The sequence below is a fragment of the Thamnophis elegans genome, chromosome 10 (genome assembly GCF_009769535.1).
Source record: "Thamnophis elegans isolate rThaEle1 chromosome 10, rThaEle1.pri, whole genome shotgun sequence".
NCBI classification, from domain to species: Eukaryota; Metazoa; Chordata; class Lepidosauria; order Squamata; family Colubridae; genus Thamnophis; species Thamnophis elegans.
The window spans coordinates 10,865,032-10,891,891 of NC_045550.1; the positions used below are offsets into that span (position 1 = coordinate 10,865,032).

General features: G+C 41.3%; 1 protein-coding gene across 1 annotated transcript in view; it reads right to left on the reverse strand.

The window, feature by feature from the left end:
• GRK5 (G protein-coupled receptor kinase 5) overlaps positions 1-26,860 on the reverse strand; it is a 196,016-nt gene that overhangs the window by 104,824 nt on the left and 64,332 nt on the right. Inside the window, 1 exon segment of the mRNA XM_032225719.1 lies at positions 14,763-14,858. Coding sequence (XP_032081610.1) covers positions 14,763-14,858 — 96 coding nt within the window.

The window sequence follows — 26,860 nt, forward strand, 5'->3', positions numbered from 1 at the left end:
TGCTGAGTTCCATCCCCACTCGAACTGGTGTGCTTGTTGAGACCTTTTAAATTGGTTTTGTATTGTTGTTTGTTTTTGTTTCCTTTCCTTTTGTATTGTTCCCCTTCCCTTCGGTTTTGTTATCCGCCCTGAGTCCCTCGGGAATAGGGCGGCATACAAGTTGAATAAAACCTAAACCTAAACCTATGCATAGGACATACCTGCTACTAATGTAAAACCGTAATGGGGGAAACACCGTGTTGTGAATACAACAAAATGTAATTTCAAATGTTTATATGAAACTGAATATATTATCATTGCCTTCATAAAACCAGTGCAAATAAAGTATAACCTCAACATTCTAAGAGAAATTATTTCAAATTATGCTCAAAAAATTATAGCAAACAAAATTGTCTGATAAACCAGTGAAGAGATTTGTGGCACCCTACAAATTAAACTTTTGTGGATTACAGTCATGGCCAGAGGCAAATAGATAAGTAAGACATAAGTAAGCGGTTCCTTTAATGTTTCCAAAACAGTCAGGTCTGCCTTTTTAGAACTTAACTTTTGTCTACATTGAAAAGTGCCTTTGTTTTCAAAATTAAGGACAGCTTCAACTGTAACATCTGCACATAGATTACTGCTGTTGGGAATTTTAAAGGATGTATGTGCAACCTGAACATTCAAAACTAGGATTCTTGTTAGCAAGCTAGAAGGCTCTGTGCTCCCCATGACCTTTTTATAGAGTTGGATAAACAGCAGGGAAACAATACAAACAATCAAGTATAAAAGATACTCAGAAGGGCATACCAACACAAGTTGAAGCCGAGGTAACCTTTTAAGCAGTGAAGATGATAGACAAGATCAATTAATGGTGAATTGGCTTAATTTTATTAGGACATTTATGTGTGGTTGCTTCCCTTTTCCCAAGAATAAGATTCATTTAAACCCTTTAAACTGGGTGTAACAGTTACACAATTACATCTTGTCTTTTAGACTTGGCCGAGGATTTGTTAAGTCCTTAATTTTGAAGTTTTGAGCTTTAATTAGGAGGACACAAAGCACCTTTTTTCCTATATTCCTAGAGTTAGGCTGAAGAGAAAAATCCTGGTAAAAGAATCTTAAGAACAAACAGAAAGTCTACATGTTGTCAGATCTTTGAGTTGGGCCCGATCAGGAAACAAACAACGCAAAGATTACAGGAATTCTTTATTGTTCTAGGATATAATAAAAAGGATCCAAAAAGTCTGCTGGCATTTCTTTCTGTACTCTTTTATACCAAACAGAACAGGACAGGACAGGGGATGGTGGTGGTGAAGTCTGTTCCTCGTGTTCTCTCCTATCTCACGAGTGAGTTATCTTTATCATTCTTTTTCAAGGCTATATCTGCATTTCTCTATTTGAATATGCTGCACAGTCAGTTCTAAGTGATGGTCTTGTAACACTAAAAGGTTTATGAAATTGTATAGATTTTTTTCCTGTAAGTCTAGGAAGATTTGGTTTTCCCACTAGAATTAATTTTCAGTCTGTTTTCCAACTAAGATTCCATAATGGCTCAGTTGCATTATATCCAGTTTGCAGGTTTTGTAAAACGAGTTTGAGACCATTGCCGGGAAGTGAGTTATGCACCAAAATATATTTATAAAAGGTGTAAAGGTTTAGCACACAATATGTTGAAATACTCCCGAACCATTTCCAAGAGGAAAAAAATTCCTTTGGCATTTATGATGTATACACTGATGCAAAATTCATTATGTGCGACCAGAGATATTTTCAGCCAAGGTGTTTCTTGAGCAAACACATCTCATTCCCAGAGTCCTCCGAGAGCCCAGTTTGGCAGAGTGGTTAAATGTCTATGGAAATTCTCAATCATCCAGATCATAGTTTACTCAGTGGTGCTTTTCAAAAGGCAATTGGACTTCCTTTCTTTTTTTCCTTGTGAAAATATTTCACTTTTCATACAAGAAGCATCTTCTGTCCTGACCGAATGGTGGAGGAGGAGTCTATTCTCTTTGCAGTCATCTGGTTGTCATCTGAAGGTCAGTCATTAGCTCTCTGAGAGTTATTGAGATCACTACTCTGTGGGTGTGGCCTCCTTTGTGGAAGTGGCTTGCCAGCCATGTGACCTGGTGGGAGTGGCTTGCCAGCCATGTGTTTTCTTTCTTTCTTTCTTTCTTTCTTTCTTTCTTTCTTTCTTTCTTTCTTTCTTTCTTTCTTTCTTTCTTTCTTTCTTTCTTTCTTTCTCTCTTTTTCCTTCCTGTTGCCTCTCTGTCCCTTTTTCCTTTTATCTCTCTCTCACTCTTTCTTTCTTTTTTTTCTTTCTTCCTTTCTTCCTCTTTCTCTCTCTGTGTGAGTCTGTGTGTGTGTGTGTGTGTGTGTGTGTGTGTGTGTGTGTGAGTGGGTGGTGGGTTTCAAAAATTTTTGGAACCTCTTCTGTAGGTGTGGCCTTCTTTGTGGGAGTGGCTTGCCAGCCATATGACCTGGTGGAAGTGGCTTGCCGGCCATGTGTTTTCTTTCTTTCTTTCTTTCTTTCTTTCTTTCTTTCTTTCTTTCTTTCTTTCTTTCTTTCTTTCTTTCTTTTTCCTTCCTGTTCCTCCTCTGTCCCTTTTTCCTTTTATCTCTCTCTCACTTTTTCTTTCTTTTTTTCTTTTTTCCTTTCTTCCTCTTTCTCTCTCTGTGTGAGTCTGTGTCTGTGTGTGTGTGTGGTGGGTTTCAAAATTTTTTGGAACCTCTTCTGTAGGTGTGGCCTGCTTTCCGGGTCCACTGGTGGAACCTCTTCTAACGATTTGGTAAATTTGACGAACCGGTTCTCCCGAACTGGTGCGAACTGGTAGGAACCCACCTCTGCCTCAGGACCATCTAAATCAGAGTGCAAATGGGTGTGTGGAGTTTCCTTGGGACTGCTGAAAGGACTGTGTTGTAGACAGGATATAGATGGTATTGTATCCCTCTCCCTCTGTTGAGAGAAGGATGTTCAATTTTAACATAGATGGCCCGGCCTTTTTTTCCTTTGGGACACAGTGGTTAATATGTTGGGTTTGCATTGGAGAAAGTTTTCTGCCGTTGGCCAGGAAAGCTGATTTTAGCCAATTGTTTCTCTTAGCCTACGTAAAGTGGACCGTGTAGCTGTTGTGGTGAGAGAGGAAGGAATGTTTTGTAAACTGCTTTGTACACTGCTTTATGTCCTGAGGGAAATGTGGGGTCCCAGTCTGATAATAATAACAAGGATTCATATTGTAGGCCCCATTCTCTCATGTTTTTCTATGGCTTCTCTCCCCCTCCCCATTTTAACTTACTATGAAAAGAAATAAAATAGTTGTGCAATGTTTTTTTGACTATGCACATCTCCATCTGGAATCATCCAGTAGTTCAAATGCGAAAACAAAGAATAACCTCAAGACATAGCTTGCTTCCAGTAAACTTGCTGATAATCTCTATCTAAATATGTTGCTTTCAGGAATGTATTTTTAATTAAAGCTCTACCCCAAAGCCCTTAACTTGAAGCTTTCTTTTCAATGCTCCACAATAAAAACTTACTGTCAGCCTCTGCTTTGCTACTGCTTCGGCTGCCATTGAAACGGGGAGGGGGGGCATGGTATTTGGGAGGGGAATCATTGTTGTGCTGGAGGAAGCTTCTAGACATTGAACTGACCACCTTACTGCACATGTGGAGGAGGAGTGTTTCCCGCCAAGGCCAACGGTCCAGCATTCCATCCTGGTGATGCCTTTCGAAGTTATCTCACACCTGACATTTGGGAGAAATATGATTGGACTGTGCACGGGGATGCCAAGGGGAGGGGAATGAATTATACAATATATTATTAGTTTCGCGCCTAATTAACCAGACTTAGCTTAGCTTTGCAACTGTTCATTTATGATTAGTAAAAGTATACTTGATTTCAATACAAATGGAGTCCAGTGGTTTTCTTTCCTGATTACTGAATGAAGTGCTGCTGACACTTACCAAAATCCCAACTGTATTTGTAATCAATGTTTGAATGTACAACTTCCAGCTATTGTAGACATCCAGAAATTGTTTAGATTTCAGTAATGCCTCTTGCAATATACAATTTATATTTAAAAGATGTGAGATTCTTCTCACAGTTTTTAAAAAAATCCTCACTAGTAATTATTGAATCATATAACATAAATTATTTTAGATTTTTAAAATTTAACTTACAGGATGTTCGGTCCCTTGAAGAGAAATTTGTGAAGTCATTTGGCAAATTAAATTGGCAACCAACCCCTTAATTATATGAAATAGAAAAAACCTCAATACCACGTTGGCTTTAATGGGAAAGGGATTAGGAACTCTCCTCTAGGTGTGGCCCTTTCTAAGCCAAGGTATAATGACACATAAGAGCAGAAAAAAAAACCCAGAAATGAGATAATCGAGAGAGAGAAAGAGAAAAATTGTAATACCAGGAACTAAAATATATAAAATAAAAAAGGAATAAAAGTCATTGTATGTTTTGGTCTCTAATTCTGATGTACAATTAAACATTTCATTGACTTATTAAGCTGATTTTGTTACAGGAAGAGCTCCATCAAGGAATTTGTGAAGCTTCTTGTATCCAGCTGTATCTTGTTCAAGGTTGACTGGAACCTAGATGAAAATCTGCTGGGGGTAGGATGGTGGGTGGTGGAAAAGTACAGAGAGGTTTCATTAGTCGTGGAGGAGATGAGGTTTTCTTAGTTTGGCCAAATGTCAAAGAGATCATTTGACCTAGGGGCCAACAGGCAGCTCACCTTACCAATCCCTAGAGGGTTTTGTTTTTTTGCTTATATTATTATTTGTGTGAAGGGAAAGGTTTGTGTGCTTGTATACAGCTGTGGCTTCCAATGACAGGCATAGAAAGTAAAAGGATTTGTACCTGCATCTCTAAGTGGCAAGAATATAGTGTCTCCACCAAGGTTGGCTCAGCCCTGGCTCTTCTGTCTTTTGGGAAAGCTTGAAAAATCTGTTTTTTCCAGCAGGGTGAACCCCCATAAGCAGTGTGATACTTTTATTTTGTTTACTATTTTTATGATATGTGTGTGCATATTATTTTTGGCTTCTTTCTGATGATTATCCATGATTTGTTGTTACATTTTTGCACTGGGGCTCGGGTGGGGAAAGAAATAATTGTTGAAATTGTAGTTGACCATAAGAAGGAAGGATTAATTGCTCAGTCTTGCTCGATAAGCCCTAGCAAATAAAACTAAATAACCACATTTATAAAAAACATGTTTCTGCCCCAATTTCAACTAACAGAAGCACTTGGGTACATGTCACAAAATGTACTGCGCCGGAGAGAACACTTGAGATGTATAATGATGTATTTATGTCACTTTATTACATTATTGAGAGCCAGTTTGGTGTAGTATCAAGCTAGAAAACACAAGACCCTGAGTTCTAATTTTACTTTAGGCACAAAGCCACTTTTCTTTCAGTCCTAGGAAGGAAGCAATAGTTACCCACTTCTAAAACCTTTGCCAAGAAAATTGCAAGGACTTATTCAGACAGTTTGTGAAAATTGGACACAATTGAACGGAAGAAAAAAAAACATTATTACTTACCAGGTTATGATTCAACATCTGCAGAACCGGAGGTAGACAGAAATAAACAGGCCACAAAGAAGAAAGTCTTTGCAGCCCAGTGACTATTAAGTGATTCAAGATCTTGTGGTACTACAAGAAATGAAAGCCAGGGGCCAAGACTCAACACATAACTGAGCAGAGGTATAATTACACAAAATAATCTCTAAGCCAATGACAACCCAAATCCAGGAATGAAACATGGCAATTCTTCCAAGGTGACTTTTTATAATTGTTTCATACCTGTTAACAAAATCTTGCCAGACTGAGGACTCTACTGTCCCCATCTATATAATATACTCTGTGAACTTATTAGGGAAGTGCCTTTGTTCCCTCTCACACATAATATCCAGGCTGAGTTGCCTCTTACTCCTCTGGAATGTATCCTCTCCCAGTTCACTGGCCAAAGTGAGCAAGCCCTCTAGGATTGGATAATCTTTTCATCAAGAAATCTAAATTGCCCCAAATGCAAAAAGGAACTTTCTAATCACTGTCCCAAATGTGTTTTTTTTCCCCCAAAAGGCACCTGGACTTTGTTTTAGGAAAACTTTTTGAAAAATCATGACGTGGATGACTGAGAATCTCCACACATATTCTTCTAATCGCTACTATTTTTATATCCCCCAAATAAATATTAGGACCACCGAACATGGTTCATGGGACCTCTCAGAGAAAACGAGATACAGGATACGCTGTCTGGAGAGACAGCAAAATAGATTCTGTAGAGCAGGGCTATCAAACTCCCGGTCCACGGGCCAGATGCATCACGCACTGGCCACGCCCACACCCGGTTTAGTGAAGATGAAAAAAAGTCACATGATGCCACTGTGATGACATGAGTTTGATACCCCTGCTGCTGTAGAGAGCAAGAGATAAATGGAGCAAATATGCAAGAACCATTGCTTAGCAAAGACAGTTGAAATTTGGGAAATCCTCGGAAGTAAGCTAATATTCAAAAGCGGCTTAGGTAGATTTCTCCCTAAGTCACAGGTATAAGAAGGAGGGTAGTCAAGCACAATTAAGATTCTGTTAGTATAACCTTTCTTACTATGATTCTAGTCTTACTGTGGAGTTGTTTTTCTCATCTGATTTACCTAGTCTCCCTTTGCAAATCTTTTCTGAAGAAGCTACTATCAATAGCAGATAGACACATACAGAGACCACACTGTACCTTTCTTTTCTTGGTCTCTGCTATTTGTAAGTTGGTGATTGTTTATTTAGTTAAGTTCACCTTTATTCATTTACTTAATCAATTATTTATTAGGCCACCTGACTCCCAAATGACTCTGGGTGGCTTACAATTAACATCAACATATAAAAAGAATACAACAGGCGAGAACAGCAAAATAGAAATACAAATCACATCAAAGTAAAACAAATGAAGCAGGACAAAAAGAAGCTGGCACAATCACCCTATCCCCAAGGCTTGGAAAAAACAAGCAGGTCCTTCCATAACTTTCTGAACAAAATAAGAAATACAAACGTATCTTTCGAACTTAATTGAATGACAGTTCAATTAATTATTTGCTAAAAGCCCTCTGTCTGAATACAGTTCAGAGTCTTCTCAGCTGAAAGATAATATGAATTAATGTTACTGATGGTATTAGCAATAGCAATAGCAGTTAGACTTATATACTGCTTCATAGGGCTTTCAGCCCTCTCTAAGCGGTTTACAGAGTCAGTATATCACCCCCAACAACAATCTGGGTCCTCATTTTACCCACCTCGGAAGGATGGAAGGCTGTCTCAACCTTGAGCCGGTGAGATTTGAACCGCTGAACTGCAGATAGCAGTCAGCTGAAGTGGCCTGCAGTACTGCACTCTACCCACTGCACCACCTCGGCTTACCCAGTAAGATTGTGATAGACCCTGAAGCACTCAACTGCCAACTTCCTATCCTTTTCAATAATAAATATTGTGTAGGCTGGTTCTGTATCTGGGCTACAAGTCAGCACAGTATAAAGTATGCAGAACCTTGTCTAGATTACGATTAGCCAATATATCTCATAATCCTTTCTTTTCTTTTTGCTCCCCTTAATTAAACACAGATCACTTGGGTGTCATTATACTTTACCTTGTTATTATATTTCTTTGAGTTGGTTGGATTATGATTGCAGTTATCTCACATCAAATCCTAGTAAGACTAGAAAAAGTATGAAGTTCACAAATCAGGATAAACGGTTATAAAAGGTTGTAGTTTTCAATAGTTCTTACATATTTATCTATAATTATTTAGCTTAGCTATTTGTGGCATTCAGACTTTGTAACATGTTTTATAGGCACTGTGAAGTGGTATATAAGTCTAAGTGTTATTGCTGTTGCTACAGTTATGTTATTTGCTTTGCACTGGTCTGTAACCAGACTTAAAAGAAGCAAATGCGTAAAACTGTCTTAAAAGGAAGTTTCCTACCTTGTGAGTGTAATATATTTTGGAACAAATTTAGCAGACATAATTATATTTAAATAACACGTGCCTGGGAATTCACTGCGGAAAGTTTATGACTTTCAAACACAAATGAAACCAAGTATGTAACTCAATAGTGGTAGTGCTGGCTTTTGATTGCACAAATATGTCAAACACGGATGATCTAATTCTAGTGGTGTGGGACATTTGCCTATCCTTTTGAAAGAGCAACAACTTGTTTGTTTTGCCTCTATTTTGCTGCCGCCAAGGAAGTCATCCATGGATTAAGCTTTTGTGAAATAAATTATATTAAAAGAATGTGAACTGAAATCATTTGGACTCATTTCCCCTGTGACCCCGTAAAGTCCTGGAAGCTGCTGAGTTCAGACATCCTCCTCTTTTCAGTTTCAGGTTCCCTTAACTAAGTTTTCTGCATATTTTCTGTAGTGGTATGAAGTGGGGGGGAAAGTACATTTCCATCTTCTTGATTGCTTCTCTTGCAGTCCATCCAAATCTTCAATGGCAGAAAATACATCACATATCATCCAACTCTAGGACAGCATTCAAGGAAAATATATTTCAGATTCCAAGATCGTAAGGGAAGAGATCCAAGAATAGCTAAATAATAATAACATTCAGTTATACTAAACCCTACTTCAACTAAAATGGAAACTGCTATTCAGTAACAGAGGTATTTCAAAATATTAAGAAGGTACTCTGAACTTTTGCTTGAATTGCAAACACTGGAGAATTGGTGAACTATTTTTTGTTCCAAGTATGATGTCTAAGAAAAAAGATGATTGTTTTTGACTGGATGGAAAGCTATAACTTGAGAGGGATTATATGCTTTGTTTTTGTCTGTGATAAAATCAAGGTGTATTTAATTTCTTTCAGCCCACTTCCACCCAGAAACATCTTTCAAGGTAAACGTCTTACACAAGGGGTGGGGAACGTTGGCCCTTTTATGGCTCAGGAATTCTGGGAGTTGAAGTCCACAAGTCAAAGTTGCCATCATTCCCCTCCTCTGCCTTACACCTCTGACTAGACTAGAGTTTATTAATCAGGTGCCAATTCTTGTGACATACAGACTTTTCTTGGTGAAAGTTGTGAATTATAAATCTGTCCATTATTTCCCAGTTTAAAATGCTTAAGATTTGAGCAACGCCAGCAATGGTGCTTTTGGAGTGAGATCACCAAGTCAAAACAATACAAAATTCTGGAATGTGGCTGAAATGATTCCTTCTTTTCTAAAGCTTTCTCAGGACAGTTTAGAAAGTCTGCTCCCAGTCTGGAGAATAAAACGTAGGTCCATAACTAGAAGGCAATAAGTATAAGTATAATCTTTATTGTCATTGTACTTAAATACAACAAAATTGGTTGTATCAATCAGAGCTTCCCACAAACATCAAGGATTAGAAGACTTTGCATACATCAAAACTGCTTTCAGATGAGACAAGTGCTTTTATTGCATGGGCCGGGAGGGCGGGGGGGGGGGGGTGCAATGAAGGAAACAGACTATAGACTTAAGTACATAAACTTGTTTCTTCCTCGGCAGAACTGGGAAATATGTCCCCTTTATGACTTGTGGACATCAACTTCCTGAGGTAGCATTCTGGGAGTTGAAGTCCACAAGTCATAAAAGGGCCATCGTTCTTCACCCTTATACTACAGCAGTGTTTCTCAACCTTGGCAACTTGAATGCTGGCTGGGGAATTCTGGAAGTTGAAGTCCGGACATCTTCAAGTTGCCAAGGTTGAGAAACACTGCACTACAGTATTAGTCAATAGTAATAACTAGTGACTGACTCTAAACAAAATATATTTTTATGAAAGCCAGAGAGGGCTTCCTTTTCTTTTTAATGCCATGGGATTTATTTATTTATTAAACAGATTTATACAGCTGGGTGATGTACAACATAAAAAAATTCCACCGTTGAAAATCCACAGTTTAATGTACCCAAAACCCCACTCCCATCCCACGGTGGCAACAACACAATCAGAGATATTTAGAGATGAGATTAGAATGATCTTTGATCATCTCATTGACATAAAATTTGCATTTCCTTCTCTGTTCATGGTGTTAACGTACTCAGAAACCAACCATCAGAACTTAATTTACACTAATTCAAGACATCTTTTAATAACAGGCCATATGTCTTTCTCAACATTTCACAGGAAATAACTATAAACTTCAAAGCATGGGTTTGTTTACTGTTTTACTTCAATTAATAAAAGTGAGGATATCTATGTGTGATCACTAATCACGACAGTGCTAATTGGATTTCTTTAATTTTCTCAGTCATACAAGTAGTGAACTGACCAAGAACAACTCTGAGGTAATATATATCAGGTGGAGACAATTAATGGAAAGCAAACTGCAAAATGAATAATGAATGGATAACATTCCCTTTTTGGGAAGACCAAGAACATTGTGATTTGATGGAACTGATGAGATCCTCAAAGAAAAAATGACAGCAAGAAATTTTAAACATACACCGCAGTGTATGAAATGATTTATGGAAAGGGTAGAAACACTTTGCAAGGACAGAAAAGTGGTATAATCTAGATATGGCTACAGTTTCTGCATGTGTCATGTCTTTAACATTTTTTGCCTATTACTTTCTGGCTGCTTAACTCTGTGTGTGTGTGTGTGTGTGAGTGTGCGCACGCACGCACGCACACACACACGTTAGATTTATATCCCATCAAATCTAAAATCAATTCTAATTTATTCCATCCAGAAGAGGAATTAGATGTAAAAAGCTTCAGTCATCTTTATGACCTTATTTTACATCTCTTGATATATTGAGTGGAGCTCATAACTCAAGTGTTCAGTGGCATATCTAAATCTTAGTCCAACTCATTATGTGTATCATTATATAAATGATTATATTTCTTGATCAACTATTTGGAGTAATGCCAGCCATTCATGCATGATAACTGTTCCAATATTTAAATTTCTATAAACTCCACCCTTTCATTCATGATCAGAAATAAAGCACGGGAGGACTGCTGTTGTGTGGCAATCTGTAAGACCTATTTATATAAATAAATATATGGGTGAAATAGAGCAGAATAAAAAAAAATATGAAACAATGCAAAACAATATACAAAGTTAAAATTCATCCCCCAAGATGGACACCTAAACAATTACTTGGATTGCTTAGGTAGAAGGGCAATTTTGACTGCTTTTCAAAATGCTACGAGGAAGGGGTTGGGTGAAAGTTCCAAATGTGAAAATGCCCCCAAAGAAAAGATGCTTATGTTGTTTATGCCGCTTATTTTGAAATATGTGATCCATTGACCCGCAAACAAGATTGCTGGGCTGGAAAAAGGGAGCATTTGCTGATCGGCATTTTCCTGGAATTGCTACTGAAATATAATCCTGCTATATCTCTCACTGTTATAATACTGGATATTAATTCCTTATTCTCTTGATCTCCCCTGATGATCTTTTAAGTTCTCAGTTTGGAGCATCCCAACAGGGATTTCTGGTACCTCTTCTCATCATAGCCACAGTCCAGCATTTCTCATACTCTTATGGGTCCCCTCACAATTAGGGCTCATAGATTGAGGGTGGACTTTCTTGTATTCTCATGCTGATGGTGGGTTCCTAAAAAGGATGAAAATATTGTTCCCAATTGTTCTCCATAATCAATCAATCATAGCAGAAGAAATAGAGAATTATGGTCAGAACAGATCTGCAATGACTTCTCTACAGAACTTCAAAACAGAACTTTTATATGGCAACAGGCTTCAGATGGAGCAGAAAGCAGTGGCTCCACCTGGGATACCATAGACTTGCCGAGTACCACCCAATGAAAGTGACGAACATTTCTGCTCTTCTTAGCTTTTTCATGGTCAAGGCCCAAACAGCAGTAAATGACAAGAAATGAGATACATGGTAATGCAGTGATTAGAATGCAGTACTGCAGGCTAATTCTGATGACCGCCAGGCAGGGCCGGATTTAGATGAAAAGAGGCCCTAGGCCAGTGATGGGCAACCTTTTTGGCGTGGTGTGTCAAAAATCGGCAAAAAATCGAGCATAACTCGCGTTGTGTGTCACTTCGACAAAAACATAATTTTGCGCAATTTATAGTTTAAACTACAAAAATGTATAATTGCAATATATAATTGTATTTAATAAACCAAAAACAAATTATTTAACATACCTGCTTAGTAACTTCTTTCATCCTCACTTTTTTCCAAGAGCTGGGAATGATTAGTTTCAAAATGTCTATTTATATTCCACGTTCTGCTTACTACCGTTTCAGAACATAGAACGCAAAATGATCTGCCATTTTTTTCTATAATGCCATACATCTCGCTCCATGTCTCTTGAAAGGGTCGGCCACTGCCACTACCACTCCCTTTACTTAACCTTTGTTTTTTATTTTTTGGGTGCTCCATCAGTGGGCCAGTGACAGCAGATAGAATTATAGACAGCCAATTAGGGGTTAACTAGCCTAACAAGCTAACACAACCTCCCCCTCACTTATCTCAGTTATTGTGGGCAATTACAAGTCCATGGCACCCCAATAGTTGCTGCTAATGGCGCTCACAGTTCCCGTTGGCACTCCGCTGTTCCCTGCTGTGGTGCGGTCGTAACTGACAGTCCCAGGAGTAGACTCTCTGTGCCGGCCTGACTGGAGAGAGGCGCGCACTGTTCCCACGCTCCTCTCCTGTGGGTCCTCCCTCGCCGCGCTGATGACGTGTGTGCACATGGCACGCACGCCTTATCAGCAGCCCCTGCGCTCAGAAAGGGGCGGCGGCGATACAGTAAGTGAGTGTGGGCGGGGGAGATCACACATCCCGCCCCCCCCCATTCCTCAAGCACAGATTCTTTCATCCTCGGCGGCCGTGCAGGAGCCGAGGATGAATCGCATGAAATCCTGTGCGTGTCACCCCAAATGGCTACGCGTGTCAGCACTGACACGCGTGTCATAGATTCGCCATCACTGCCCTAGGCTATTCCACTTATGAGGCCCTTTCACCTCCCATTTTTAAGTTTGTAAATTACATGAGAGACAATAAAATACATCATTACTGTGATATATCAATATATATCAATATATATAGCTGGCCTCCTGACGGAGGGCGGCTCTGCTCTGCGGCAAAGGCAGTGAGGCCAGCCGCTTCCCCTGCTGCGCTCAGCTGCCCGGCTCGCCCCCCTCGCCCTCACCTGCCTGGCCGCTGGTGGGCTCTGCGTCCGCGGGGCGGCTACTGGGAGCGGCCGTGCCTCTCGCCTGACCGCCGATGCCGGGAACGTGGGCGGGCTCCCCAACTGCCGTGGCGCTGGAACGATCTTAACCAATGCATTTTTATGTTTATTTATTAGCCATATGCGTAGAATTTCTCCTTATGTTCAGTTCAGTGTTTTAGTGTTCACTGTTTTTAGAATAGTGTAATTTTAATTTTGCTAACAATTTGAATGTAGGCCCCTCTTGATCTTGAGGCCCTGGGCTGAAGCCTAGTTAGCCTATAGGAAAATCCGGCCCTGCTGCCAGGGGTTCGATTCTCACTGGCTCAAGATTGACTCAGCCTTCCATCCTTCCGAGATTGGTAAAATGAGAACCCAGATTGTTGGAGGCGATATGCTGACTCTGTAAACTGCTTAGAGGGCTGTAAATCACTGTGAAGCGGTATGTAAGTCTTAGTGCTATAGCTATTGCTATTATTGTGCATGAGATTCATACATAAGTCTCAGTAAAAAGATTTAATATAAGGAAAAAGGAGTTACAGAATACTGGACTCTATTTCCCATGTATCAAAGACAACATTAAAGCAGAGTCTCTTGGAGTGATTTGATCCTCTTTTTCAAAAATTCCTAAAGGTTGGAATAATGACTCACTTAGGAGATAAGGCTGGAATGTCCATCTGGTTCTTGTCTGCCATATTTGAGAAACATTTTTCTTCTTCCATATTCAACAGAATTCTATTACAGCCTGGGTTACAAAAATTGCAGGGCATCTGACTCCCACAATGGGTGTAGAGGTTAGCAGTGGACACCCGGAGTACCATTTCCCTCCGTTCATTGGGGAAGGGAGTTTCTCCAAGATATGCCAAAAAGCACAAGCCCACTTTTTAAAAGTCGATAAAAGCAGTTTGATGTTGCCAGAGATCCTGCTGTTCAAACGCCTCGAACACTGTGACATCTATTCCCAAAGAGCCATGTAGAGGGATAGATTATTCCACAGCCCAGAATTTCAGTGATATATGTGTAAATGGAAGTAGAAACCCAACTGCTGAGAAAACATCCAGTTCAGAGACAGACTGTTCTGTTTCATCTAAAATTCCAGAAAAAGCTGTTCTGCAGTGTACACCTCTCTCTTGTAGCAATTTACACACCCCAACATATGTGCTCACTCAACAATTTCTACGTGAATGGCAAACCATATTAGTCCAGGCCGTGCACTATTGTCTTTAATGCGCAGATTTCTTTGAAAGAGTAGCATGTATAATAAAAATACGACAATACAAATAGTAGGTTTGTACAAAATCGATTAGTATTTCAGGAACTCTCCCAGAACATGATAATCCATTCAATCTGGGAATAATGCAGTAGTTTTCTGGAAGTTAATCCTCCAAGCGAGAAGCAGGAGATTTTCATATGCCTAACAACGCATCACCTAGTATTTTTGGATTATTATTTACAGTAATTATATTCAAAAGTTTAATATTTGAAGGCTACACATTTCATCCGATTTAGTAAAGTTTCCCATGTTAAAAAGCAAAGCTGTTTTACTTTGTTATAAGAAAGGCTCTCAACCCAAATGTTTGAAAAACAAAAGCAAGTTTGTACCTATTGTTCTTCGAAGATCTTCACACTGGCTAATATGAGGAAACTTCAGGATTTCCTTCCATTTTTTGCTTTTACCTTTGCGCTTTCCTCCACCTCCTGCAGGAGAAGAAAGGATTCTGTTATTAAGTTTGTTATTATAGCCAATTCTCATTTTCCTTACACCCTGCCGCTCTCCAAACCGCACGCTCCAGCTGTTGTTTGGGACATTCATGCATGTACATGTTTTACAATACCCATTGTTTTCAGTGTCATAAACTGACTGATGGGGATTTCTAGAACTCTGATTATAAAGATGTGCAACAGTTACTGGGCAACTGTAAACACTTCCTCCTCTTGTTCCAAAAATAAGCAGAATGGCCAATTGCTGCACAGACAGCCATCTGTATAACAGGAAGCAGCCATATGCAGAAAAACTGTGCTGTGTGTGTATGTGTGTGTGTACATCTATTTGCCAGTCAAACTGGAAGTATCATCCAAAGTCTTGTGCCTCATCTATTGAACAACAAGTAATCTCTTCCACCTGATAAATCCCCTTATACAACATTAATACCAAAGGCAGACTGGGCTGCATCACAGGTGGGTTCCCATCAGTTCGGACTGGTTTAGCCAAACCGGTAGTGGTTTGGAGGCCTGGGTTGCTGGAACTGGCAGCGCCCCAGGCTTGCCATGCCCCCAAACCGGTTCTCCCATCTTGAGTTTTGCTTCTGTGCATACGCAGAGCAATTTTTATTGCACTGGCTGGCCACGCCCCCACCCACTCTGACACTCATCCTGCCTCGCCTTTGCCATGTGGATCCACAGAATTGCCTCCTCCTGCCTACACACAGGTAAGCAGCATTCACGCTAGCCTAGCCCTCCCTCCCCGCCGGCTGCAACCCGGGCCCTGCCTGGTCAACTGCGTGGCTTGCAGGGAAAGCGGCGAGTGAGCAGGCAGGAGGCACTGGCCTCGTCTCCAACTCTCCATCCCGCAGGGTGCACCGCACCCGCTTCATTCTCTTTGAGAGCCGCCTTGCAAAATGTCAGAAAATTCCCCCCGGGGTGGAATTTCACAACCTTGCAGGTTGCCACTCACTTCCTACTAGGAATAGAGACTGCTGAACTCAAAGCTACATACATTTGAGTGGCATCTGCAAGTAGCTTTCAAAGCACCACGGCCGTCCCTTTTTGGGGTTCTGGATTTCTCCAGTAGGGAAAGCGAGTGGCTAGATCTGGCGAGCCTAAAGGGGAGAGGTGGCTGAAGACAGCCAAGGAAGACATATTCCTGCTGGGCAATTCCACCTCCTTTCTCCCCCTTCCGAGACAAAACAGGCCATCAAGCCAAACCTCCCACACCACTTTCTCACTCCTGTAGGGGGAGCGTGCAGAACATAGGCAGCCATGCATGAGCGAGCAGAGGGGATGACTGCTTTGCGGGAAGGGGGAAATGCAGGTATGTAGGGCGCCCGCCCACCCACTCGGGACCTGTTTCTTCCTCTCCCAGTTCTCTCTGCATGCCCACTTTTATTCTCACAAAACATGGTATCAGTCGTGAGGAGGAGAAGCGGGGCGTGCGACAGCAGTCAAGGGTCCAACCCAGCCAACCTTGAGAGACAGCTGAAAGAGAGGCGCTTTACAACTTGTGGACTTCAATTCCCAGAATTCCTGAGCCAGCCATGCCAGCTCAAGAATTCTGGAAGTTGAACTCCATACATCATAAAAGGGCCATACTTCCCCACCCTAATCTAGGATGAAGCAAGCACTGTATTCTACTTTAATGTATAAAGACATACACAGATTTGTTCTAAATTTCTTCTTTAAATTTTGACCTATTGAGTGTTCACATCTTTAATCTTATTTTTCTTTTCAATGTCACATCATTTGGTCTTTCTCAGATCAATCTCTGCCCATTGTCTGTAGCCTTTTAATGAAAAGAGGATATAATTCTGCCTTGTCCTACATTTCCCAATTTGTTTACCATGGCACGACCCATTAAACATCATCACACAGGTGCCTTTTATTATTTCATTAAATTTTGCTACAGCCCAGTAGCCAAATCTCACAAGCTGGTTTATAAAAGATGACATTTAGTTATAAAATGCCATAAACATTCTAAAACATAATGCAACACTTCAAAATATACAAATAAAACATGAACATTTTAACCAACAATAGAAGATTTTTTCCCAACATGATAAAGAACAAAACTCAATAGAAAACACATATATACAAATCTCAGTTTTCCTTAATAAATCACATTATTTTGACTTCTATCTTTTTCTTTTGATTCTTGATTTTATTCAAATTTATTACATTAAAAAATATTTTAGGAAATGCCTTAGTTACAAGTCTAAAAATTCCGCTTCAGTATCCTTTCTTTTCTAACCTGGGATCTTGTAAAATATATTAGCTCTTATTAGCAGGAGATAGTTGGGATTGTAGTTGCAATTCCTATGGTAATACTCCTAGGGAATTTACTGAGCTGGATAATCACTAGAGCAATAAGCAACAAGACTTATCAAGTTTGTAAATCTGCAATCTGTAAATTCCTTTACTTACAGCATCAAGGAGAATATGAAATAGCAATTACAGACATTAAATGAAGAGAAATAAAAACAGTTTGAAGTAATTATTGCGCAAATGAATGAAGCGGAAGCAAAGAATTGTTACCATGAGACACAAATACACTGCGCAGAAAAGATGCACACAAGCAAATCCAAACTATGGTGTTTTTTTTAGAAATTCACTTCTGCCAAGCTCTAAGGGAGAAAAAAGGCTAAAGCATTCCCTAGTTACAGCGATGATTGGTGTACAATTCAGCCAATGGCTTCTCCCTTCCAGTTCCATGTCCTACAAGAAGAAGAGCATCTCTTGATGACTCATTTGCTTGTATCCAAGTGCAATATAGCAGCACTCTCTTCCCTGTGACGTCTTTATGTTGAGGTTTCCAATCAACTGCTTTAATCTGGCTGACCTTTCCAGTTTTCAGCCTCTGTCTTGAAGCTACCCTCACTGGCTTCAAACGCAATTAGGCATGATGACAGGAATATATGTGTATATACGTACGTGTGTGTGCGTGTAGGAACACGAGGCTATGAAGGACATTATGCACCAAAACAGGTAAGGCCAGGTAAAATGGCCAAACCAAAAACTAAAATTAGATTTTCCTGATTGCGGAAGAGTTCAGATGAAGAATTCTCCTTGAACCTCACTGGGTCTCAGGGTCTTTTTATGCTAGGACGCTCACTGGATTTCCACTAGTGGTCTTGTTCACAAAAACTGAAAAAATCATCACCCAACATGCACCATGTTTGCTATTTAGTTGTCTGGGAATTCTCTGCTTGAACGTATGTGCTCTTACAAGGTTCAATTCCTAAGCTTCTAAATAAAAGGCTCAGCATTTGGACAGAGCTTCTTGTGTCCTGTCATCGATACTCAATAGTTTAGAGCATTAAAGCAATTTCTACTGCTTCATTTTGAACCCTAGGAAGTAGAGATGGATATTTGAGGTTATGTGGGAATCCTCTGAATAGCAGAACAAATCTGACTGTTGCCTAGCTAATTAAGTGTAAAGGTTTGTGGGATTTGTGGCTTTACAGCAAGAGTAAGGAACATGATTTTGCCCATTTTCAAATGTTAGGCTGAGCAAATCATAGTTAAGCACAGAGATGTGAGCAAAAAGCCAAAATATAAGTGGCAATAAAGAAATATGCATGGAGGTACACATTAGCCCTATCCTCAACTGTGGCACTTCAATCTGTGCACATTTCCTATGAAAGTCTGTAGGAGATTCATAAACCTTCAAGCAATCAAAACAATCTTCATTAAACAGAATTCCAACTGTTGTAGGCGTGCATCTATGTTCATCTGAACATGCACACATGCCCTCCTGAAGAGCTTTATGTGAATTATGAAGAATGGAGCAGGCAATAGATCAAACTGATTTACAATGTATTCTGACATTTCTTGACCCACTTTTAAATTGCCACACATTCAGAAGATTGCTGCAGCAAAGCTCATATCATTATAAAATCTACTTGCATGTAAATTATCAAACCACAGATCATTTTTACAAAATAAGAATAATTAAGAAATGTTTCCAGCATCAGTGCATTTGTTATATGCTACTGTCTAATAAAGTCCACTTCTGTTTTAAGATATCGCATTGATTATGTGTCATCAATTAATTGTTGACTCGTAGCAACCATATACACATCAGTTATTATCATTATGCTGTATTTTTTTCATTCTTATGGTGTCTCTATAAATGTTGGGTTAAAATTACTCCTTTCACATGCCATTGCTATTAATAGAAAGTGTTAGGTATCAACATGGAGTAGATTCAGGAGCTATGGAGACTATATTTTAGATAAGATATTGTTGAAGAAGAATATATAGCATATGCATGGTGTTTTTGGAGATTAAGGTAAAAACTAAATCCATTTTTAGGCAATGCTATATGTCACATGTCCTATTTTTAGGGCATTCAAGAAAAAAAAATCAGCACCAAATGCAGACAAAAATTAGAAATGTATATTCTACCCATGCCCCGCCCCCCCAGGCTTCCTTATATTTACAAGGAAGAGTTTAAAATGGGAATATACTGTTCAATGTGATACAGATGAGGAACTGTGTTCAGTTAAGAACTCACATTCCCTTCAGTGGTGGGTTGCAGGCAGTACGCCCCGGTACGAGTGAACTGGAGCCTGCCCGGAGCACCGGATACCGTTACGGTACGGTGCTCTGGAGGGCCCACCCGTCCGCCTGAGTTCCTTACCTGTCTTCTAAGGCAGTGTTTTTCAACCTTTTTTGTGCAAAGGCACACTTTTTTCATGAAAAAAATCACGAGGCACACCACCATTAGAAAATGTTAAAAAAATTTAACTCTGTGCCTATATTCAATATAGGCGGGTGTTTTTCCCACGGCACACCTTACACTATGTCACGGCACACTAGTGTGCCACGGCACAGTGGTTGAAAAACACTGTTCTAAGGCTTCAGTGCTTCCACACACACACACGGCACATACAGCACCTGCATGACGCTCCGCTGAGCAGTTGGAGCGTCGCGGAGGTGATAAGATGCATGCGCATGTGTGCCCATGCGCTATGCACATCCATGTGGACACCGCTGGGTCCGGAACCCACCACTGATTCCCTTGTATTCAAATAGCAAAAGAACTTATTTTTGAGTACCTGTTTCACATACATGAACTCAAAGCACTAAGTTTTTAAAAATTGGAAGCAGGCATTCAATCTGTACTGATACTTCTAAGAGTAAATAAACTTTGATTTTGACCACACCAACATTACACAGAGAGAGAGAGAGATGTCCATTGTTTGTAGACTCTCATCCTCAGGTTAAAACATCATTAGCTCGGTAGTATAAAGTAGTTCTCATTACAAGGGTAAGTGTATGACTGGCACTAGATAAAGGCTAAGATCTTCTGTAAATAAAAACTGCTTGAAGATTGACAATGAACAGATGTTCTGGTGCAATCTTTCCCTGAGCCCAGCAGTTAATGATGTGAAGTCAGAGGTCATGGATTTAATTATACAATGAATAACATTGATTAATGGCTGTTTCCTCTCTTCTAATGTTCACACAAGCCATGATGCCATGTACTTACAAAATAATGCCTGTATGTTGGAAAATAAAGTGGATAGATTCCTAACCCCTTAAGGCAAATGAGGGATGATATCTTGATTCCATAAAGGCCAAAGACATTCCACTAATGCTAGTCAAAACTGAACGCTATGTCGAGACTGGATTAACTCTTTAGTGGCATCTAAAACACTATTTGAAATACTCACCCCACTCACCCCCAGTCAATAATCCAAGTGGAATTTCTAGACAAGCTACTTTAAATAATAGTAATTCCAACTTTCATAGACCAAGCTGTTATCTAGTTATCTAGATTTCTTCTTTTTTTGAATTTAGCAAATTGCTGCCTTAATTATTCTGGGCAAGGACTTAAGTTTATTTAGAATTGGGAAAGTGTTAATTGTCCTAATTCCTTTTGAGACCTTGGTACTATTAATTATCACTTTCCTCTTCTACTGTGGTTTGCATCCTGGAAATAAGGATTATTAATTTTTTTAAGTCAGTTTTTTAATTCCAATTACAAGGGTCCCATAAACATAGAAATGATTCTTAAGTACCAGACGTTCTGAGCACTATTGTAAAATAACCTCCAAATTTAGTTTTCCACTGTTAAACTCACTTAACAAATTTCTCACTTAGCAACATAAATTTCGAGCTCAATTTTAGCTGTAAGTTGAGGACTACCTGTATCAACCTCACAATGGTCATTGGCTGTTGTCAAAGACTTTCAGAGATAGTTTACACGTCTACTTATATACTTTCATAAAGAGATGAACAGAAAACACTTAATGTAAATGAGGAATGTAAAGGCGAAGCCATCTTTGTGATTAAGCACACATCTCAAATAAAAGTTTGGGTGCCAGAGCAGTCCACTCTGGAAAGACAATAGCTCAGATTTCCCTTAATTTATCTTAATTCCTAACCCATTAAGTCCTTCTTGGGCATAGCAGCAGTGGGGAGATCGCAGCCCAGGGGTAGGATTCAGCCAGTTCAGACCGGTTCAGGCAAACCGGATGCTAATTTTGCATCTGGTTTGCTGAACCAGTTGTTGCAAGGACAAGCTGGCCCACCCCTCCCAGGAGTCTCCCTGTGGCCCATTCATCGTGCCAGGTAAGTACAGGGCCCGCACGGAGGTTCTGGGAGGGCAAAAAACTGGCCTATTGTAAGTTCTGGAAGTGCACAAGGACCCATTTCCGGCTTCCAGAGGGCCTCCAGAGCCCGGGGGAGGCTGAGTAGGCCATTCTCCCATGGCCACACCCAACCAGAACTGGTTGCTAAAAAATTTCAATCCCACCCCTGTCGTAGCTGTGTCATGTTGATGCCGATCGAAAAAGATGAGGCTCTTCAAAGTTTCCCAAAAGCGTTTATAAGAGCTTGAAACAAATCTTTAAAGCAGCTTCCTCCTGCCTTTAGATGTGTAGTTCCCCCACCACCACCACACACCTTTGGATAGCCATAACATACAATTCATACCCAATCTCTTGAAATAACAGTTCTGCTTCCTAGTTGACCCGAACAATATTTGGAGGATTGCCTTGGAATTTAAACATTAATCCTGTCATTAATCTCTTGGGTAACACATCATTTTAAAATGTCATTAGACATTTAAACATAGTAAATTTTTCCTATCAAGAAAACTGGGCCATTTTATTGTAACTATTAAAACTATTAAAATCCTGTTTTGCTTTCTAAAAAGGAAGAGCTTTTGGAATATAGTTGTTCAGAGCAGAATGCAGTATTCTACACCCGCAACAAATACAGTATTTTTGCAGAACACTCAGACTCCAGATCTCCTTCCTGGAGAAGAGCCTGGATGATTTTCTATCTTCCTCTTCTTCCTCTGCCTAGACTTTCTGAAGAAGTTTTAAATAGAATTACCATATTTTTTCGGAGTATAAAACGCACCAAGATTTTGAAGAGGCAAATTTTAAAAAAAGTTTTTGCACTCTGCACACCTCTCAAAATGGCCAGTTTTTTTTTAAAGGGCATGCGTAGCCTTTAGGAAGCTTATAGAGTACTCCTGGGAGATTGGGGGGGGGGGGGGAATTGAGCAAAAAAGCCCGTTTTTCACTCATTTCTGCCCTACCCAGTCTCCAGGAGCACTCTGAAAGCCTCCTAAAGGCTCTGCACGGCCATTTTGGTGAGGGGGACAGGATTTCATCAGGCAAAAAATGCTGTATCCAGTGTATAAAACGCACCCAGATTTTCAGCCTCTTTTTTGAGGGAAAAAGGTGCGTCTTATACTCCAAAAATATGGTAAATATATTTGGCCCTATATAGTTCCTGAATTACTTTGAATTGCTGCTTTTATACATTTGTTTAGTGTTTGCACTCTACTATATGGATTATGCAAGCTGGCACAGACACACCTTTGGTGATGAAGAAATATTTTAAATAAAGAGAAATTGTGTGGCTCCTTTATTCTTGGCCAAGGTCTAATTGTAAGAAGTTGGAGGAATGCAAAGATTTAGTGCAGCAATTTTCCCAAGTGTGCCTCCAAATTGTACCAGTGAATTCTGAGAGCTCTGAATGTAAGCCAAAGGAAATATACTGCATATGGGTTTATTTGACTACCTTATGCCAAGTTACACCTTTAGAGCATTGAGCTCAAGAGTGCAGACTCTGATTGGCAGGAGCTTTCTAGGATCTCCATGAGGGAAGAGGCCTCTCCAACTCCATCAGTAGGTCATTTTTTTTCCTGAAAAAAATATTCTTTCTCAAACCAGTAATGCTATCTGCATGCCAAACCTGTGTTTACCATTGCATTATGAGTTATATATTACCACTGTGCTATATGTCAAGTGTTCAACTATTCATTTGTTTCATGCATTGGATTAAGCCATAAATCTTGGAATAAAAGGAAATAGTTTGGCTCCTACGATACATTAAGCCAAGCTAAACAAATTATGGTCCGACTTATTACGATTTGTGAACTGCCTTCTTAGAGGGTAAGGCCTGCTGTGTTTGCATGCACTGGTCATGAACAAATGTGGCTTTAGGACTTGGCTTGAAAGAGCCAATTTTCAGACATAATGCTAAGGAAATCATGAAAGGCATTTCCATGGTTTGTTTAGCCACTTTGCCAGAAAAGCCAAGCCAGGAGTTTTAGTTCTGAATAATTCAGGACTTACAATCTGAACCAGACAATAAAGGAACAGAGGGTGAGGTTAGCATAAATTTCATTTACTTAAACTATTTCAAAATATTGGCTTTGGAGCCAATATTTTGAACAACAATCTTTTTTTGTGCAAGCCTGAAATCTTGTCAATCTATTAGATTAACATTTATCTAATGCAGTGGTTCCCAAACTTGGCAACTTTAAGACTTGTGGACTTCAACTCCCAGAATTCTGTTGCAGAGCTGGCTGGAGAATTCTGGGAGTTGAAGTCCACAAGTCTTAAAGTTGCCAAGTTTGGGAACCACTGATCTAATGAGCTGAAGACAAATGCTGCACATTATACTGTCCGTGTACCAAAGTTGTGAAGAAAATGACAACTTGATCTACAACCATGTACAGTAGTTAACCTGCTAATCAAAAGTGAATTTGAACTAATTTATTTACTATTTGTACTGCCTTGGCAAGATTTGAGACTACTGATATAAATTCTATGTAAACAGAAGTATTGTTAGAGATATATACCTAAGGGTCTTGTCTTCACAAGACTCTGAAAACAGGCCTCCTGCAGAATCTTTTCAGAGTCCAAAAAGAAAAATAAGACCACACGGTCCAGTACAATTCATTATGTTTGTTGTTGTTGTTGTTGTTGTTTATTGCATTTGTATGCCGCCCTATCCCGAGAGACTCAGGACGGCTAACAAGCAAGGGGGGAAGGGAAATACAAACAAAAGACAAAACAAGCAAGTTAAAACAGAGCAACAGTCACAACAGTTTAAGTGGGGCCGGGAACTCATCAGCCCCAGGCCTGCTGGAACAGCCAGGTCTTAGTGGCTTTGCGGAAAGCCGGAAGGGTGGTGAGGGTCCGGATCTCTATGGGGAGATCGTTCCAGAGGGCCGGAGCAGCCACAGAGAAGGCCCTCCCCCGAGGGGTCGACAGTCGATATTATATCTTCAGGAATGAGACAGAGGCTCGTGTCCGGTAACTCTGTAACCAATTTATTTTAACACAACTTGTAACAGTAACAGGTAACAACCAGGCAGGGTGCTGGTTTAACAATGTAGCAACAGAAGGATGATCTGTGTAGAGAGAGAGGCAGAGAAGCAGCTCCAGCTGGACTGGAGTGTTCGTCTGCTCTGGTGCTGAACAACTGACAGTTTGAACGAGTCTGCCTTTTATAGTTCCTCAGACTCGCCCGGCAACTGACAGGCGCGTCTGATTGGCTAAGACGCGCCTGGCTGCTGCCGAGCTGTCATTCGTAACAGCGAGGACTAACTTTTACTATACAACACTTCTTCCCCCCCAGCTGTGCGCATGCGTGATGTTTGCGCACGCGTAGTCTTGTAAGTATACAGGAGAACGGCGGACACGCCCCGAACGCCGCAATTGCATTGCAGGCGGATCATCGCATTGATGTCCCTGTCTGAGCTCCTCCCCTCGGGGAGTGAAGCTCCAGGTGACGTCTGATGGCAGAGGAACCCTGAATGGATGACTCCCACTGAATGGTAAGCTGGGCGAAGGGGGCGCGGCCGAGGATGTTGACGGCTTATGACTAGGCCGGTAGGCGGCCTCTGGAAGGGGAAGGCTAGGTCTATGTTGGCCTAAACGTAATGGGTTGGGGTTTTCAACTCCGGATTGAGAAGCACTGCTGGGCTGTGATACTGAGCTAGGCTGGCCTGGATTGGAGAAGGCTGGAGAGTTGTGGTTATTTAACTGCGGTTGCGGGTTCAGGTCTGGCTGAGAAACGGTTAAGCCAGGACCTTGCGTGTCGGCTTGAGAATCATTTTCTGATGACCGTCGTTGTCTCAATTGATCCAGGTGTCTTCTCCAGGTTGATCCATCTGAAACTCGAATCCTGTAGGAAACGGGCCCTGTTATTTCGGTTATAATTGCAGGCACCCATCTCGTCTCTCCTCCATAGTTTCTAGCCCAAACCAGGTCCCCAGGCTTAAAAGTGCGGGAGGGGGTTGGAGGCCCCAGGTTGCCAGACTGAATTCCTGAATAGATGGGATGCAATCTATCCAGGGTGGTCCGCAGGCGCCTGCCCATCAACATCTCCGCGGGGCTTTTCTGTGTCAGGGGGCAAGGTGTGGAGTGCTGTGCCAATAAGTAAGCATCCACCCTTGCCTGCCAGTCTCCACGGTTTAGACGGCCCAAAGCCTCCTTGGCAGATCTAACCGCCCTTTCCGCTCGGCCATTGCTGGCCGGGTGGTAAGGGGCAACCAGCGCGTGGCGGACCCCTTGCTCGGCCAGGTATGTTTGGAACGTTGTAGACGTGAATTGCGGGCCGTTGTCGGACACTACTGTGTCCGGCAACCCGTGGGTTGCGAACAATCGTCGCAAGGCTCGCACAGTACTGTCAGATGTGGTGGAGTGCATGAGCAATACTTCCACCCATCGAGAGTACGCGTCCACAACTATAAGGAAAGTCTGGCCGTGAAAGGGGCCAGCGAAATCTATATGTATTCTAGACCAGGGACCCCGAGGCATCTCCCATTCCCGGGAGGGAGAGGAAGGAGGAGATGGTCGGGACTGCTGGCAGGTTTCGCATTTGGCGACCCAGGCTTCGATCTCTGCATCTAACCCTGGCCACCAAACGAAACTGCGAGCAAGGGCCTTCATTCTGCTTACTCCGGGGTGACTTTCATGGAGACGTTGCAGAATCTGTTGTCGGAGGACCGTTGGGATGACCACACGGTCGCCCCACAGTAGGCAGTCTGAATGTATAGAAAGCTCCCACTGTCTGTTCTTGAAGTGCTTGAACTGAGGTGGTAACTCACCCGCAGGCCAGCCTCTCAGGACCCAGTTCAATAGCTGTGACAGTGTGGGGTCAGACCGAGAGTAGGCGGCCACATCGGTAGAAGTCAATGGCAATTCTAACTGAGCAATTGCCAGAACAGAACGGCAAGGAACCGCTTGATCTTCCGTGTCCGGAAGAGGGCAGCGACTAAGGGCATCTGCATGCCCTATTTGCTTACCCGGACGGTAGCACAGGGCGTAAGAATACGCCGCTAAGAACTCCGTCCAGCGGGTCATCCTTGGGGACAGGATAGGAGGGGTCGGTCTATCACCAGCCAGTAGCCCAAGGAGTGGCTTATGGTCTGTGAATAGGGTGAAGTGCCGCCCGTATAGGTAGTCGTGAAACTTTTTGATTCCAGACACTGCAGCCAGAGCCTCCTTGTCAATCTGGCTGTAGTTCCTCTCAGCCGAGGACAGTGTTCTGGAATAAAAAGCTATGGGGGCTTCTGAGCCATTGGGCAGGACGTGACTCAGAACAGCCCCCAAACCGACGGGGGAGGCATCACATGCTAGAGTCAGGGGCATCTTGTCGCTATATTGCACTAAGACTGCCTCTGACGTCAGCAGGGATTTGACAGCCGCGAATGCATGCGCTTCGTGGCT